The 14,976-nt window shown below is 40.8% G+C and overlaps 1 protein-coding gene across 1 annotated transcript in view; it reads left to right on the forward strand.

Moving 5' to 3' along the window:
* The first annotated feature begins 203 nt into the window (after window positions 1-203).
* The window catches only part of LOC115474160 (sodium- and chloride-dependent neutral and basic amino acid transporter B(0+)-like), a 40,243-nt gene continuing 25,470 nt past the window's right edge, over window positions 204-14,976 (forward strand). Inside the window, exons 1-5 of the mRNA XM_030209498.1 lie at window positions 204-401; window positions 6,962-7,106; window positions 9,344-9,475; window positions 11,469-11,630; window positions 14,135-14,270. Coding sequence (XP_030065358.1) covers window positions 342-401; window positions 6,962-7,106; window positions 9,344-9,475; window positions 11,469-11,630; window positions 14,135-14,270 — 635 coding nt within the window. The 5' untranslated portion in view covers window positions 204-341. The remainder of the gene's footprint in view (window positions 402-6,961; window positions 7,107-9,343; window positions 9,476-11,468; window positions 11,631-14,134; window positions 14,271-14,976) is intronic.

Here is a 14,976-nt window from a genome sequence, read left to right on the forward strand (position 1 = left end):
TAAGGTGCCTTTAGTCATATCATCTTCCAGTATATCACTGTCGCCTGAATAATGATAGCGTCCAAATTACAAAATTTCATCTCCACTTTGTCTGCAAGAGAAGTGCTGCAATGATTGGCCTCATTGACTCATGGATGGGAGGTGCTTAGCTTCCTTAATAAAAGAGCCCTAGGGATAGGATCAATTAAGAGCTTGATTTTCCAGCCAGGTGGTCAGGACATACTGAACCTGAGACACTGTGGCAGAGAGAGAGAAGTGACTGGTGTACACAGACAGGACGGGGGATTCTGTTCAACTGATCACTTCTTTGTGCTTAAATCTCCTGAAAACCACTCTTGGACATGGGAATTTCTCTACCTGGATTTCTAAGATGTTGTGGTAAAAGAGCTAGTAAAGACCTGGTAAGTCATGTTCCTGTTAAACTGGATTCACAGGAGCCTTAATTTCTCCTGAGGATTTACCTAAAATCTGCAGACGCCTCCACTCTTTACTTGCTTTCTGAAGTATCCTGTTTCACCTGGACTTCAGCTTTTGAAACTGGCAGTGCTTTCCTGCAGAGGGATGGGTTAAGCAAAACTAGGGAATCAGCAGTCTCCAAGTTCTGTTTTTTTAACAAAATGTGCCGGCTCAGAACTCTTATGCCACTCACTGTTCCACTTCTCTTCCTAAAGGAGAATACTGTAGCAGCCCCAGCAGGAGCAGCATACAGTACTTAAGTGACACAGAGGGAGTAAATTTAGGGGAAGAAACTAATGCAGTTGATTCCTTGTTTTGGTGTCTAAATGCATAAGCACATTAGATCATGACTGCAGTTTCTATCTCTCAGTCTCCATCTTAAACAATGACCCATTTAAACAGAGGTATGCCTTGACTGAAAAAATATATTTTTTGTTATTTTTAAAACCAGTTTTCCAGTCCAAAAATGAAAAAAAAAAATCATTCTTTAAGTGAACTACTCTCAATACTTTTTTTGGTTGCTACTTTGTGTGCAGAATGAGTTGCAAGCTATCAGTTGGGTCCAAAGCAACAAAACTTATGATGATCATTTTGCTTCTTGAGTACCTAGTGTCTCACTGCATTTTTGTTACAATAATTTTGAGGCAACTGGGCTCATACTTCCTTGGTGGTTATAACATGGAGTAAGGCCTGATCATGGGGATCCCCATCCCCTTATTCATATTTACCCTGCTGGGGACAGGAGAATATTAGGAAGTCATCAATCATACTTAGGATGAGGGGAGCAGGCAAAAAATAGATTACTGTTGGGAAGTGTTGATGAGGGGCATAACAAAGTGGAGTGGTGGTTAGGGGCAGTATATGGCAGGGTTTTGTGGGTTCTGTGATTGTGAGGTGGTGATCCTGGCTTCTGGAACCTGCTCACGCACACTTCCACCCATCTTGAATTCATTTTGTTACTAATGCTGTTACATCACAGTGGTGGAAATCATGGTTACAGGCTTGATATGAGTAGGCTTTGGAGTTAAGAGTACAGCTAGGTGTGTTTGGTGTTGGAGGTGAGGACAGCACTGGGGGTGGATTCTCATGCTGGATAGTAGTGCAGTGGCCTCAGACAACTGATGATAGTATCTGAAACTGAGCTGGCTGAAAGCAGTTAGTCACTGGGTAGTAGCAATGTGGCTTCTCAGGTACCATGGGAAGGATGGTCTATTGAGACAAGATATTTGGCATTGTGAAGGATAAGGTCAAGTTGTCCAACAAACCGTGACCCATTTTATATCCAACACTTAGTTATTTATGTATTTATTAAGATTTATTTAGCACCTCTTTGAAGAAATTCACTCAAGGCGGTGAATAGCAAGAATAAGTCAAACATAAGCAGTAGGCAATTACTGCAGTAAAAATTATTCAAATAACAATACAAGGTATAGCATAGCATTATCTTGTCAACACAATAAAACATTTTAATAGGCAGCATAAGGTGTAAGCAAAGATGAAACATACAGGCCCCCTTTTATCAAGACAGGCTAGCGGCTGTTGCATGGCGATGCTGACAGAGCCCAGTCAAAGTGAATAGGCTTTGTTGGCATTACCGTACTGGCAGACGCTAGCGCAGCTTGATTAAAAGGGGCCATAGATAGATAAATTAGAATAACAGGAGTTAGAAAATAAGGGGACTAATTTAAAGAAAGTTGCACTCAAAGTCAGAAAAGTGCATGGATGTTATATATGGTGGTATTTGTTTTTACTTGTAAGGTGAGGTAGGGGAGGGGCGACAATGCCCTTGCAACTAGTTTTAGTAATTTTCCTAAAATAGCTTTCATTTACCATATATGCATTTACTGAAGTCTTTCTTGCTATATTAATGTTGACTTTTCTTTCCCCTTGGGCTTTCTTTTTTTTTTTTTTTTTTTTGGTTGGTTGGTTTTTGTTTTAGCATCTCCCCTGTTTCTGCTAACCCCGGTATCTCCTTGTTTTTCACCTCATTTCTGCAAAATTCCAGCATGCCTGCTGCCAGCACCTGTACCTGTACTCCTGGTTTCACACACACTGCTCTCCTCTGGTACATGCTCAAACTAGTCCAGTTGGGTGAAGTTTGTCTTCACTTGAGGGCCGATGCTCAGAACTCCAGCACTAGCTGGAACAGTGCCCAATCAATACCATGGGAGCAGCACAGAAAAATAGATCCCCAGTGCTCAGCTATAAAAAGGTGCAAATGATATGCATGCTGTTTGACTGAAAGCAAGGTGGATGAGCATGCCTGGCAAATACACACAAGAGTTTTGTGGTAAGCATAGCTCTTGTACGCATACACCAGGCAAACCCAGAAACAAAGTACACATTTACACCTTTGCCATCTTTAAATATAAGCCTTTAAAAAATTTTTTCACCTGAAAAGCTTATATTTAAGCGCAGAAAAAGGCGCCAATGTGTGCTTTCACTTTTGGGCTTGCTCTAACTCACATACCTTTATGTCTCACTACCAGCGCTTAGACGTCTGCATGGACTTCCTTCTGTTTTCAAATTAAATGAAAACCAGCAGCTTTTAAAGAAAAGATTGTGGGAAATACTCTCTTCAAACACCTCAACACGTGCTCCAAGCTGGCATTAGGTTTTCAGTGGTAAGGGCGGATTTATTTTGTGCGCTGCTACCTGGGCATTGAGAGGGAATAGGAAATGACCTTATTAGCCTCTGTTTGACTACATTTGCATGTTATTTGCGCTAGTCTTTGGTGCACAAGTTGACTCCTACGCTAGAGCCCTCGGAGCGTTGTGCGCTTACTAATTCCGGTGCTAATCGCCTCTAGTATCAGCGTTAGGTTTTCAGTGTCCGCCCATTGGAATGTGAGAAACACGTAAGAGAGAATCAGTAACAAGACAATCTCGTTAAATGTGTAGGTAGAGACAGTATCTTAGTGCAGCTATGAAATGGTTAAAGGCATAAGCATTTAGGACTTCCTTAGGCCATACTTACCTTAATTGCTCTACGGTTGGCTAACTGCAATGCTGAGAGCTCTTAGCAAGAAACTGTGAAAAAAGTTCTTTGTGTATGAACAGGAATGGAAAACCACTGGGGGAAATGATGAGGATTTTGGTATAGGGGAGAAGGGAGGGAGAGGTTTGAAGGATATGTGGAGGCATATTTTCAAAGCACTTAGAGGCCTTTTTTACTAAGCGGCGGTAAAGCGCAGAAGCTGTTACCACGATCTCAATGGGTGGCGGTAAGGGCTCCCCCCACCCCGCAATATGGCCACACGGTAAGTGTTTCACTTACCGCACAGCCATTGTTTTTTCCTCAGAAAGACAGCATTTTTACCTGCTATGGTAAAGGGACCTCAGCGTGCATCAAAAACATGCACGGATGCTAGCGCAGACGCGCTTTCCCTGCAGCTTAGTAAAAGGACCCCTAAGTCTGGTGCCAAAAGCTACTCACAAGAATTGGCACTAAGCATGATTCTATACAGGGTGTACGTCCTTTATAGAATCACATTTAGCGCCATGTATAGAATTCCCCTCTTGGTGTCTGTTTGGTAAATGTTCAGTAAATCTGGCCAAAAAAGTAAGTTGGAGAGATTTATATATATATATATATATATATAATGAAATTTCAAGGAACTGCTCAAATTTCCAGTCTGAAATTGTAGCCTGAGGCTTTCAAATTTAGGCTATGAACCCGGATTCGGGCCTGTCTAGGATACTGCAGAATGATCCTGTGTTCTTATGCTGGCTTGCAATAAACTCATTGTAAAACTGGAAAATCAAGTAACATACGCAGGCTAGTATTATGCAATGCAAAATCCCTGTTGCATTGAAACCTGCTCATTTACTGTGAGGAAGGAGAAGATGATCTTTAAAGAAGTTCTTCACTTAGAAATCTATATATATAAAACTCACCCTCAACGTTCTATTGTCTGACGTCATTGAAGCCAAGGTTCGTAAGTTCGAAGCTCTGAAGCCAAGAAAATCAGTCTCGGGGCCCCGCCCTCGTGTCAAACGTTATGACGTTGAGGGCGGAGCAATTCACTCACATCGACGGCGGCCAGGGTGGCGCAATGGGCCACCCACTGATGACGAAGGTGCGTTGGGTGGGGGGGGGCCACAGTCACACATCGACGGCGGCCACGGCGGCGCAATGCTGTCACTAACAACGAAGGTGCGTTGGGTGGGGGGGGGGCCAGAGGAAAGCCTTGCTAGTGCCCGTTTCATTGGCTCCTGAAACGGGCCTTTTTTTACTAGTATGAAATAAGAATCTGATTTCAAACATTAACTCTGGTCGTTCATTTAAATTGGTGACAGCGAGGGTGACAAATGACTGAACAGCAGACGATGTCCAATGTATTGTAGTTTTATTTACAACATCCAAGACTGAGTCGCGTTTCAGCCAAAAATGGCCTTCCTCAGGAGTTCAACCGTTTGTTTTTTATCAGGAATCAGCAGTAAGGTATACGACATTATATGCATTTTAACAGAGGCTAGCTAGGAATTCCATACATCCAATAGAAGACTCCTGAGGAAGGCCATTTTTGGCTGAAACATGACTCATGTCGAATCTCGGATATTATATATAAAGCTATAATACATTGGATATCATCTGCTGTTCAATCATTTGTCACCCTCGCTGTGTTTGACTTGTTTGTGTGACTGCAAGGGTTGGTGTTCTTCTGTTTTATTACCCTTTCATTTAAATTGGCATTGCAAGCAGAACAGGCACAATGGCCAGAAAGTTTCATTGCTGGAAACAATAAAAAACAGAAGCTCTTTCATTAAGATTTAAAATTTTAAAGGACTGAAATGTAATGAAAGGGCAAGCTTCACAAATCTGGATGATGTCGCTAAGGTATTAGGGATGTGAACTTGATAATGCTCATTTGGGGGTCCTTTTAGCAAGCTGCGGTAAAAGGACCCCGGCGGTGGCATCGGCACATGGGCTTGCTGTACACTGAGGCCCCCCTTTTACCGCTGCCAGTAAAAGGAAATTTCTTGGAAGGGGATGGAAATGGCCATGTGGTATGTGAAACACTTGCTGCGCAGCCATTTCCCAGGAGATTTCTTACTGCCACCTATTTAGGAGGTGGTAAGGGCTCCCACGCTAACCAGATGGTAACTGGGTAGCACGTGGTACTGCCCGATTACCGCTGAGTAAACCCACAGCGCAGAAAATTAAAAAAAAAAACGGTGCGGTGGAAATGCGCGTGGAGGGTGCAGGCAGGAGCCCATCTGTAGTGTCTGATTGCCACGTGCCAATGATACGGTAACTTTACTGTGCCATTTTAAAAAGGCCCCCTGGTTTGTTAGTGCACCTTTAAAAATGTAATATGTACTAAATTGGTTGAATTCAAATTAAGGGGTCCTTTTACTAAGATGCAGTAAAATCTGGGCCTAGAGGGGCCCTTTTACAAAGCCACGGGAGGGCTAATGCGCGGGGTAGTGCATGCCAAATTGGCACTACCGCCGGGGTAGCGTGCGTGCCCAAGGGTAATTCTGAGTTTGGCGTGCACCGAATCCCACAATAGAAAATATTTTTCTATTTTCTACCGTGGAGAGGCGTTCCCAGCGGTAGTTGGCACGCACTGCATGGTTACTGTGCGGGTAGCGCGTGAGCCCTTACCACTAGGCCAATGGTTTGCCGTTAGGGCTTAGGCCATAAATAGGCATGTGCTAGTTTTAATTTTTGTGCACACCCATTTCCCGGCCCATTAAAAAATGGCTTTTTTCCCCCAGCCACGGTAAAAAGTGGCCCATCGTGCGTCAAAAAGACATACCCACACTACTGCAGGCCACTTTTACCACAGCTTTGTAAAAGGACCCCAATTGTGTTCTAACTTGGAACTTTCCTGCAGGCTAAGTCCAATATTTTTTACTTGCAGGTTGTCTGCTAATGTTGCCATTAGCGTATGTGGCCTGCCAAAAATTAGTGCAGGAGCATTTACTGCTTCCTATTTAGGCGGTGCTAATGTAACTCACCTTGAGCTACTACTGAAAGAGGTGTGAGCAAAATCTAAATAAAGAAAGTGCTCCTGCACTAGGTCTGTATTATCCGGATAGCATGTGCTAATCAAAATGCGCTAGCTGGATAGCACAGCAACGCCCACTCTTCGCCCACGACACATTTCCTCTACAAAAATATATTTTTAAAGAGTTCATGCATGTTAGTGCATGAAAAACAGGCAAAATACTGCAAAATGCTTTAATGTGTTTTGTGGTAGCCTGTTTTCCCATACTAGTGGCAGGTTACATGCTCAACGACTTTTAGTAAAAGGGCCCCTAAGTTTGAAATTACTGACTATTAAAACACAAAAAGAATTTACAAAAATTCTATTAAAGTATATGTGAAACAAACTGAATCCCCACACACACACAAAAAAAAATTGAGAACATTTTGGAACCCCCCCCCCCCCACCCCCAAAAAAGAACAATTTGGTTTTGCCCACATACATATCTGTCAATTGCACATGTTTATCCTCTGATCACGGAATTTTCTCTTTCTTGGTCCACATCTAAGGATACCCAGGTTGCCAGCAATGATGAGAACACTGAGCGGGGAAACTGGTCAAGTAAATCTGAATATCTCCTGTCTATGGTTGGATATGCAGTAGGATTAGGAAATGTTTGGCGATTCCCTTACCTGACTTTCCAGCATGGAGGAGGTACAGTACGGTTCAATTTTGTAATCAAACCTTTACTTAATGCGGTTTCTATTGACCACTTTAATTTATTGACTATTTTACTTCTTATGACTGCATGGTGAAAAAGGCAAAAAAATAAAAAAAGCTTTGTCAGTTCCAACTTAAAGAATGAAGTCATTCATAAATGCCTTTCAAACCTAACCAGGAAACAATTGCCTTGGACACTGGTGTTAAGATCAATTTTGATTTTCAGATAAACTTCTGTGTATCTAGCCAAGTTGACACTGTAAAAAAAAAAAAAAATACAGGGCATACCTTCCACTACAGAAAAACAATGATGGTCAATATTAACATAGCAAACGGAAGAGAAATGCTTCACCAATATTTCTTTCTGTCTTTCAATTCGTTTTTCTAAAAGATCAAAATGCTGATATAAAGATTTGTTTCTGTATGGCAAACTAAGGTTATTTGCAGGTGAGCAGGGCCTGGGGAGAATCTCACTCCATTTCACTAACAGAATATAACCTGTAGATAAAAATTTAAGGAGTTTCTCCTTCTATTGATTTCTGTTCATGTGACATACATAGTTCACAACAAATTCAAAGTGCACAGGGGAAGATTAATATTAAGAACATCATTTTGATTTTAGTTATCTTTAGATAGGAGGAATTAATGAATGCAAGAATTTTCTTATTGTATTATAGTACAGTCTCTTTTGTCTGAAATGGTTGGGACTCAGTTTATTCGGAATGATGAAGTTTTATAAAGAAACTGTTTTTCCACTTAATGCATAATTAAGCGCTGGAATTTGTTGCCAGAGAATGTGGTAAAAGCAGTTAGTGTAGCTGGGTTTTAAAAAGGTTTGGACAATTTCTGGAGTAAAAATCTATAAACTGCTATTAAGGCAGACTTGGGGAAAGACACTGCTTATCCATGGGGGCTCACAACCAGTAGGACAGTTCTACACAACAGGGTATCTCATACAAAATGCAAAACAATCCCAGCAGTGCTCATAAATAACCATGAACTGTGTCGCTTAACTATTTCAAACCATCATTTTTGTCGCAGTTTTTAAGGGATCCTCAGAATATGTAGCCTAGTGGTTAGTGCAGCGGACTTTGATCCTAGGGAAGTGGGCTTGATTCCCACTGCAGCTCCTTGTAACTCTGGGCAAGTCACTTAACCCTCCATTGCCCCAGGTACAAATAAGTACCTGTAAACGGCTTTGAATGTAGTTGCAAAAATCACAGAAAGGCAGTATATCAAGTAGAGAATGACACAGGGACAAAGTTTGTCCCTGTCCCCGCCCCATGGGCTCTGTCCTCATCTACAGGAGCCTTGAGCACATGATTTTATATTTAAATGTTTTTATTAAAGTACAAAAAGGAACAATATGCTGTGCAACTGTTGTGTATAAATTACAAATAGAAAACAATAACAACAATGAGCAGCTATAATAACCCTCCTTCCCACCACCACCCTGTACCTTTCCAAGTAGAAAATGACACGGGGACAAAATTACTACTACTACTACTTAACATTTCTAGAGCGCTATAGGGTTAAGCAGCGCTGTACAATTTAACAAAGAGAGACAGTCCCTGCTCAAAGAGCTTACAATCTAATAGACAAGTGAACGGTCGGTCCGATAGGGGCAGTCAAAGTTTGTCCCCAACCCTGTGTGTCCCCATCTCCACGGTTACTGCGGTTCCCTGTCCCCATGTCATTCTCTAATATCAAGTCCCATTTCCCTACATGACATATTTATAGCACCATTTACTTTTTTTTAGGGGTCCTTTTACTAAGCTGCAGGAAAAAGGGCCTTGGGGTAGTAGCGGGGGCCCTTTTTACCACAGCAGGTAAAATGCTCCTGCACAAGGACACCCATAGACCACCAAGGACTAGTAAAGATAGACCTGAGGGAGTAATTGGGAGGTTCATTTGGCAGGTGTGAGCAGGAATTTTGGAGCAGCACTGGCTAAATATCAGACCCCATGAATCTGCATAGTCTAAAGCGAAACATCGAGTATTCTGATTCTTACATGACGAATACTGTGGTTAGTTTATCAGAACAAATTATCTGAAACAGAAGCTCTCTGATATGATATTTGATATCTTCTAATAGCTCTGCTTTTCAGGATACTCATAATGAATAGTCATGAGAAATGTTTGGAGTCATTTGTTAAAGGTGTTGCACCTAAATGAATTTGGATTCAGATTAATAGATATTTAAGGAATTTTTACTCGCTATTTCTTTTCAGGTGCATTTCTCATTCCATATACAATTATGCTGGCACTTGCTGGTTTGCCTCTGTTCTTCCTGGAATGCTCCTTGGGGCAGTTTGCCAGCTTGGGACCAGTGGCAGTTTGGAGGATTTTGCCAGCTTTCCAAGGTTTGTGGTACCCCTCCTCTTCCATGTACCATTGTATTTCTATCAATCAAGACTATCCCCCAGATTCCACATAGCGTGCCTAGAGATCTGCAACGAAATTGGCGTGGATTCTAACAATGCGCGCAACTTAAACTTAACAAGCTAATGAGTGCTAATAACCTCACATAAAAAAACAATTATGAGCACTAATTGGCACTGCATAGAATTTACATCTACAACTCGTTAAGCGTATTCTGCAACAAAGTGCACCAAACTTCTAACACGCACAGGCAAAAAGGGGCGTGTTATGGGCAGGGAAATAGCCATTTTGTGGACGTTCCCAAAATTTTACACATGCAGTTATAGAATATGGCCCAGTGTGCCTAAATCTATGTGCAGGGATTTACGCCATGTTTTCATTGGTGTAAATGGATGCGCATAGTTTTAGGTGGTGAGATATCAACTACGCTTATTCTATAATCGGCGTCTAATCTAGGTGCCAATTATAGAATATATGTAATCGGCACTGATTTCAGCACCAATTTTTTTTTAGGCACCATATATAGAATCTCCCCCTATTTGTGTAATGCTCAGAATGGGATAAATTTGTAAAGAGTCAGCAGTATTCACTCTGGATTTTACAGCTATAAAAGAAATCTAAAACCAGGACACAATCTCAGGATCAAGCAACAGGCCTACTATATATTTACCACAAAAATATTTGTATACTTCCCCTCATGGAAAGTATTTTACATCTCTGCTCATCTTCCAATTAAAAGGGGTAACTTTAAATTGGTTGCCTATGCGTAAAGGCAAAGTAGGTGTGTGTTTTGAGGCTATTTTGTGAAGATGCACAGAGGCCTGTGTATCGCCATAAGATACTGTACTGAAATAAACTGGCAGAAACTGCAGTTAGATTGAAACTGTGGATATGAACATGGGCTTGACAGCTGGTGTAAATCCATGCGTGTATAATCTGTTTTTGACCATGTATTTTATAATGAATATTTGTACTTTTGCAACTCTGCACATGCTCTGCTCCAGAGAATGCCTTCATACGTGCCAGATAAAGAACACATACTTTTATATGCTAAGTGCTGGAGTAATTTTATAAAGAATGCAAAAGATAAAAAGGTCCAAAATGCTGCAGTCCAAATACATCACAAGCACACAGCAGCAACAATAAGCCAGTTGTTACTTTTCAAGTGTCTTTAATAAATCCAAGACAACCTTGTAATCAGTGGAAAGACTGAATCCAAAGTACTTTTCATTAGTACATTAGCCCACAAAGTAAAGCTGAGAACAGGTCCCCACTGATATAGAATTGCAAATCAAGTAGTATTTAAAAGCTTCTACTTTATTTGCAATTTCATACCATTGGGGGCTTGTTCCGAGCTTTACTTTGTGGGCTGAAGATCCTTCTTGAATACAACCTTATGAGGAATCATAGGCAACTGTCTAAGCAGAGTTGGTTCATTTTAGCTTTTAAAATTTGTCCCTTGTTAAATAATTTCTGGTTTTAAAAGAGAAAAAAATGAAATTAGGTGTATTATTTTTACTAATATTGCACAATAAGTATGTTTCCAACGAAATAAATTGAATATACACCGTTTTGGGTTTGAAGAAGCCAACCAGACGATCAATGTGGAATAATGATTCAAATAAATAATAACTGGGGATAATCAGGTTAATACCACATTTTTTTTCTATCTACTGTTGTTTAATTGATCTCCTTGTCTTGTTTCACTCTCCCTATTTTGTGGTCTAAGGAAGAGTATAGAATTACCTGATTGAAATAATTCTTGTGTATTACTTTCTCTGTATTTCTGGCAAGTTATTTTATTGCTAGTAAATTTGAATTCTTATAAATAAATACAAAATAAAATAAAATTTGTCCCTGAAGCAGGTAGTAGCTTAGGCGGAAATTTATTCCGTGCGGCATATATAGAATCTAGCTCATTATGAGCTTTGTAAAAGCTAGTTGCAATAACTTTTTTTTTCTTAACCTTTCTAGGAGTAGGCATCACCATGGTCCTTATTTCAACAATGGTGACTATTTATTATAATGTCATCATTGCCTACAGCCTCTACTACTTATTTGCCTCATTTCAAAGCGTACTGCCATGGTCGGACTGTTTTGAATGGTCAAATGCAAACTGCAGCAAAGAAGCTAAAGGTACAGCCATACGGTTTTTTCTTTGATGTGCGCTGTATATTCAGTGCTCTTAACTGTCACAGATATTTTCAAATATATTTAAATGGGTGTCTGAAACTCAGGGCCCTGTTTACTAAGATGCGCTAGCGTGTTTAGCACATACCTAAAACTAGCGCACGCTAAACGTTAGAGCCAATCATATATTCCTATGGGTGTCTTTAGCGTTCAGCATGTGCTAAAAAATGCTAGTGCACCCTTAGCAAAGCCTAGAAAACAGGGCTCTGAATGTTTTATATGGTCAACCTGTGCACCAGTGGGATCTTTTTCAGAGCACCAAACCATCGCAATTTATTCCTAATAGAGACATCTGGAGCTATAGTCAAAATCGGTGCATTGGTTGATCAGTACTGGACAATTTGTATAACGTCTATCAAGTTTCTTTGAGGGTGCAGTACTTCTGAGGAAACATAAATGAGACAAACTAACAGTTTTAGTTATTTATTTATTTGGTCTTCTGTAGTAACATAGGACCAGATTTTCAGTAAGGTTCTCGTCGGTGAACTAGAGTTAGCCAGCCAGATCCAATTCAATAAATTTTGATTTAGCTGCCATAAAAGTGAATGCCTCTGGTGGTGTTCCCATGGTAGAAGGAGAATATAGCTGGCTAGCACTGTTTTAGCTGTCTAGCCATGTGTAGTCAAATGATAGATTTTGACCTCACTGACCACACTTTAGCTGGATAGGTTTACACTAATCTTCAAGGGGTGGGGGTGGGGGATGATGGATTTGATATAACTCCTTTCTGTGGTAAAACCAAAGCAGTTTACATAGATTATATACAGGTACTTTTCTGTCCCTACTGGGCTTATATTCTAAGAGGCCGTTTAACAAAAATGGCTTACAGCGGGATACACCGAGGTGTCCCACTGTAATTTTGGGATCTCTATGCACTACCTACATGCTAAAAAATAAAATGTAGTTTTTAGCACTGGGAGTGGTCTGGGGGTGGAGAGCGGGCATGGTCTGCTCTACTCTGTCAGCACATGGGCACTGCAGTGTGCTGATTAGTGTGGGTATAGCGCATGAGTTCCTACTACCTACAAAATAGGCAGCAGTAGGGGTTCATGTGCTAATGGGGATAGAGCATGGCCATTAATACAGGAAATAGAAAAAACATGGCCATTTTACCCCAGTGATAAAATTGGCCTTAGTGTGCAGGAATGACTCATGTAAGGGTGCACTAAGACCATTTTTTACTGATGTTTTGTTAAAGGGTCCTTTAAGTCACAAGTCACTTTAAAAGTCAGCTCAATAGTAACATAAAAATCCAAAATAAGTAATAACAAGTGAAGGCAGATAGAAACCAACTGACCCAGATCAGCATATGAATTCTGATAATTAAACCAGAATCAGCTACCTATCCTAGTGTCTTTTTCAGTCCCTCATCTCTACTGCTAGTTCAAGTATAGTTAAATTTATTTATTTTGAAGACATCCACCACCCCTACTGGGAGGCTCTTCCTTACTTTATAATTTTTCTCTTTGATTCTTACAATATAAATCCCATAATAAGTTTTTCCATGTTTTATCCCCTATAATCTCTATCATTACCCATCTCCCAACAAGCTGCAAGCTAAGGGAGCATCACCAACCCATGGGCTTGAGGAGTATTGCCCCAGTGAGCATCCTCAGTGCTGGCTGTAGCCTAACAGGGAGCACCACAGTTGTAGCAACCACCTTCCTTTATGTCCCAGGCCTGATCACATCTACAGTGCAAACCCAACCCACTCTAAATTCAGATCAGCAATGCTGCAGCCCAGTGCTATAACTGAACCAGGGGGGGGCCTGACCTAAACAGTTTTGATACATACTAAAACCGAATGGATCAGTATTAAGTTTCTAAACTCCTATTTCCATATATCATAACTATTGCCTTGGATACTACTATTGTTTATATAATTGCACACCTTTACATCTTATGCCTTCGGCACCTAACCTCTACACCTCTACCCAGGAAATCTAGACTGCCCAACTTGACATTTCGTTCTTTAGATTGTAAGCTCATTTGAGCAGGGACCGTCCTTCTTTGTTTATTTTGTACAGCGCTGCATAACCCTAGTAGCGCTGTAGAAATGTTAAGTAGTAGTAGTAGTGATGCTCAAAAGTGTGGTACAAACTTAGCGATAATTATAATAGCAGAGAACACTATTCAGAATGGTTGTTTGACCTCACTGCAGGTAACTATTCTCTGCACAGTAGACATAGACATCAGCCGTGCTATAAGTAATTATAATTGTATCCCAAATTACGGAATCTACAGTTCTCTATTTACTAGTCTCACCAGTTCACGAGACTGGGAAGGAGGGAGGCAAACAAATATGTTCATTCCAGCTCACTTCATGTGGATGATGCAAAGGGACATTTAAGGAATAAGTAATAATTCATCGATAGATTCATTGTACTTCAATCTATTTCATAGTTACTTCATTCTAACAATGCATTCTCATGACTTTTCTCTTAACACAGGCACTTGTAATATAACAACTTCAGACAACAAAACTATTAATGTAAACTTAACATGGGCCTCAGCCAACAATGAATCCTGCATTGATAAAAGCACTGTTTATTTGCCATTGGATCTCCCAAGCAAGCAGTACTGGGAGTAAGTGCAAAATATACAGATGATATCTTTTACCCTTTCTTGTTATTAACATTATGTGATCTCTTTAAGAAATGACACTGAAGAGCAATAACTTATTGAATACTAGTAAAAAAGGCCCGTTTCTGACACAAATGAAACGGGCGCTAGCAAGGTTTTCTTCGGAGTGTGTATGTTTGGGAGAGTGTATGTGAGAGTGACTGTGTGTGAGAGAGAGAGTGAATGTGTGAGTGTGTATGTGTGTGAGAGAGAGAGTGAGTCTGGGTGTGAGTGTGTCTGTCAGAGTGTGTGTGTGAGAATGAGAGTGTGTGCAAGTGCATATGTGAGACACAGTGTGAGAGAGTGTGTGTGTGTGTGCAAGAGAGTGTGTGTGAGACACAGATTCTCTGTGAGAGTGAGTGTATGAGACCAAGTGAGAAAACAGATTCGTTGATATCCTCAGCGTCCTGGTGAAGGGTAGTGAACTGGATAATCCCCTGAATTCTATATATGGCGCAGAGTCAAGATGTGCGCTCAATTAAATTGGCTAGGACTCATTTAGTGCCATTAATTGGGTGCTAGTTGGCATTACTATAACAATATTTGCCCAAATCTTATAGCGTGTAACTGGGGCGTGGCCATGGGAAGTGCTTGCTTGGGTCAGAGTCGTTCCTAAAATTTGCAAGCATAGAATACAGGGGATTTGCACCCAAATTGGGTGCCAGGAATC

Source organism: Microcaecilia unicolor, chromosome 7 (genome assembly GCF_901765095.1).
Source record: "Microcaecilia unicolor chromosome 7, aMicUni1.1, whole genome shotgun sequence".
Classification (NCBI taxonomy): Eukaryota; Metazoa; Chordata; class Amphibia; order Gymnophiona; family Siphonopidae; genus Microcaecilia; species Microcaecilia unicolor.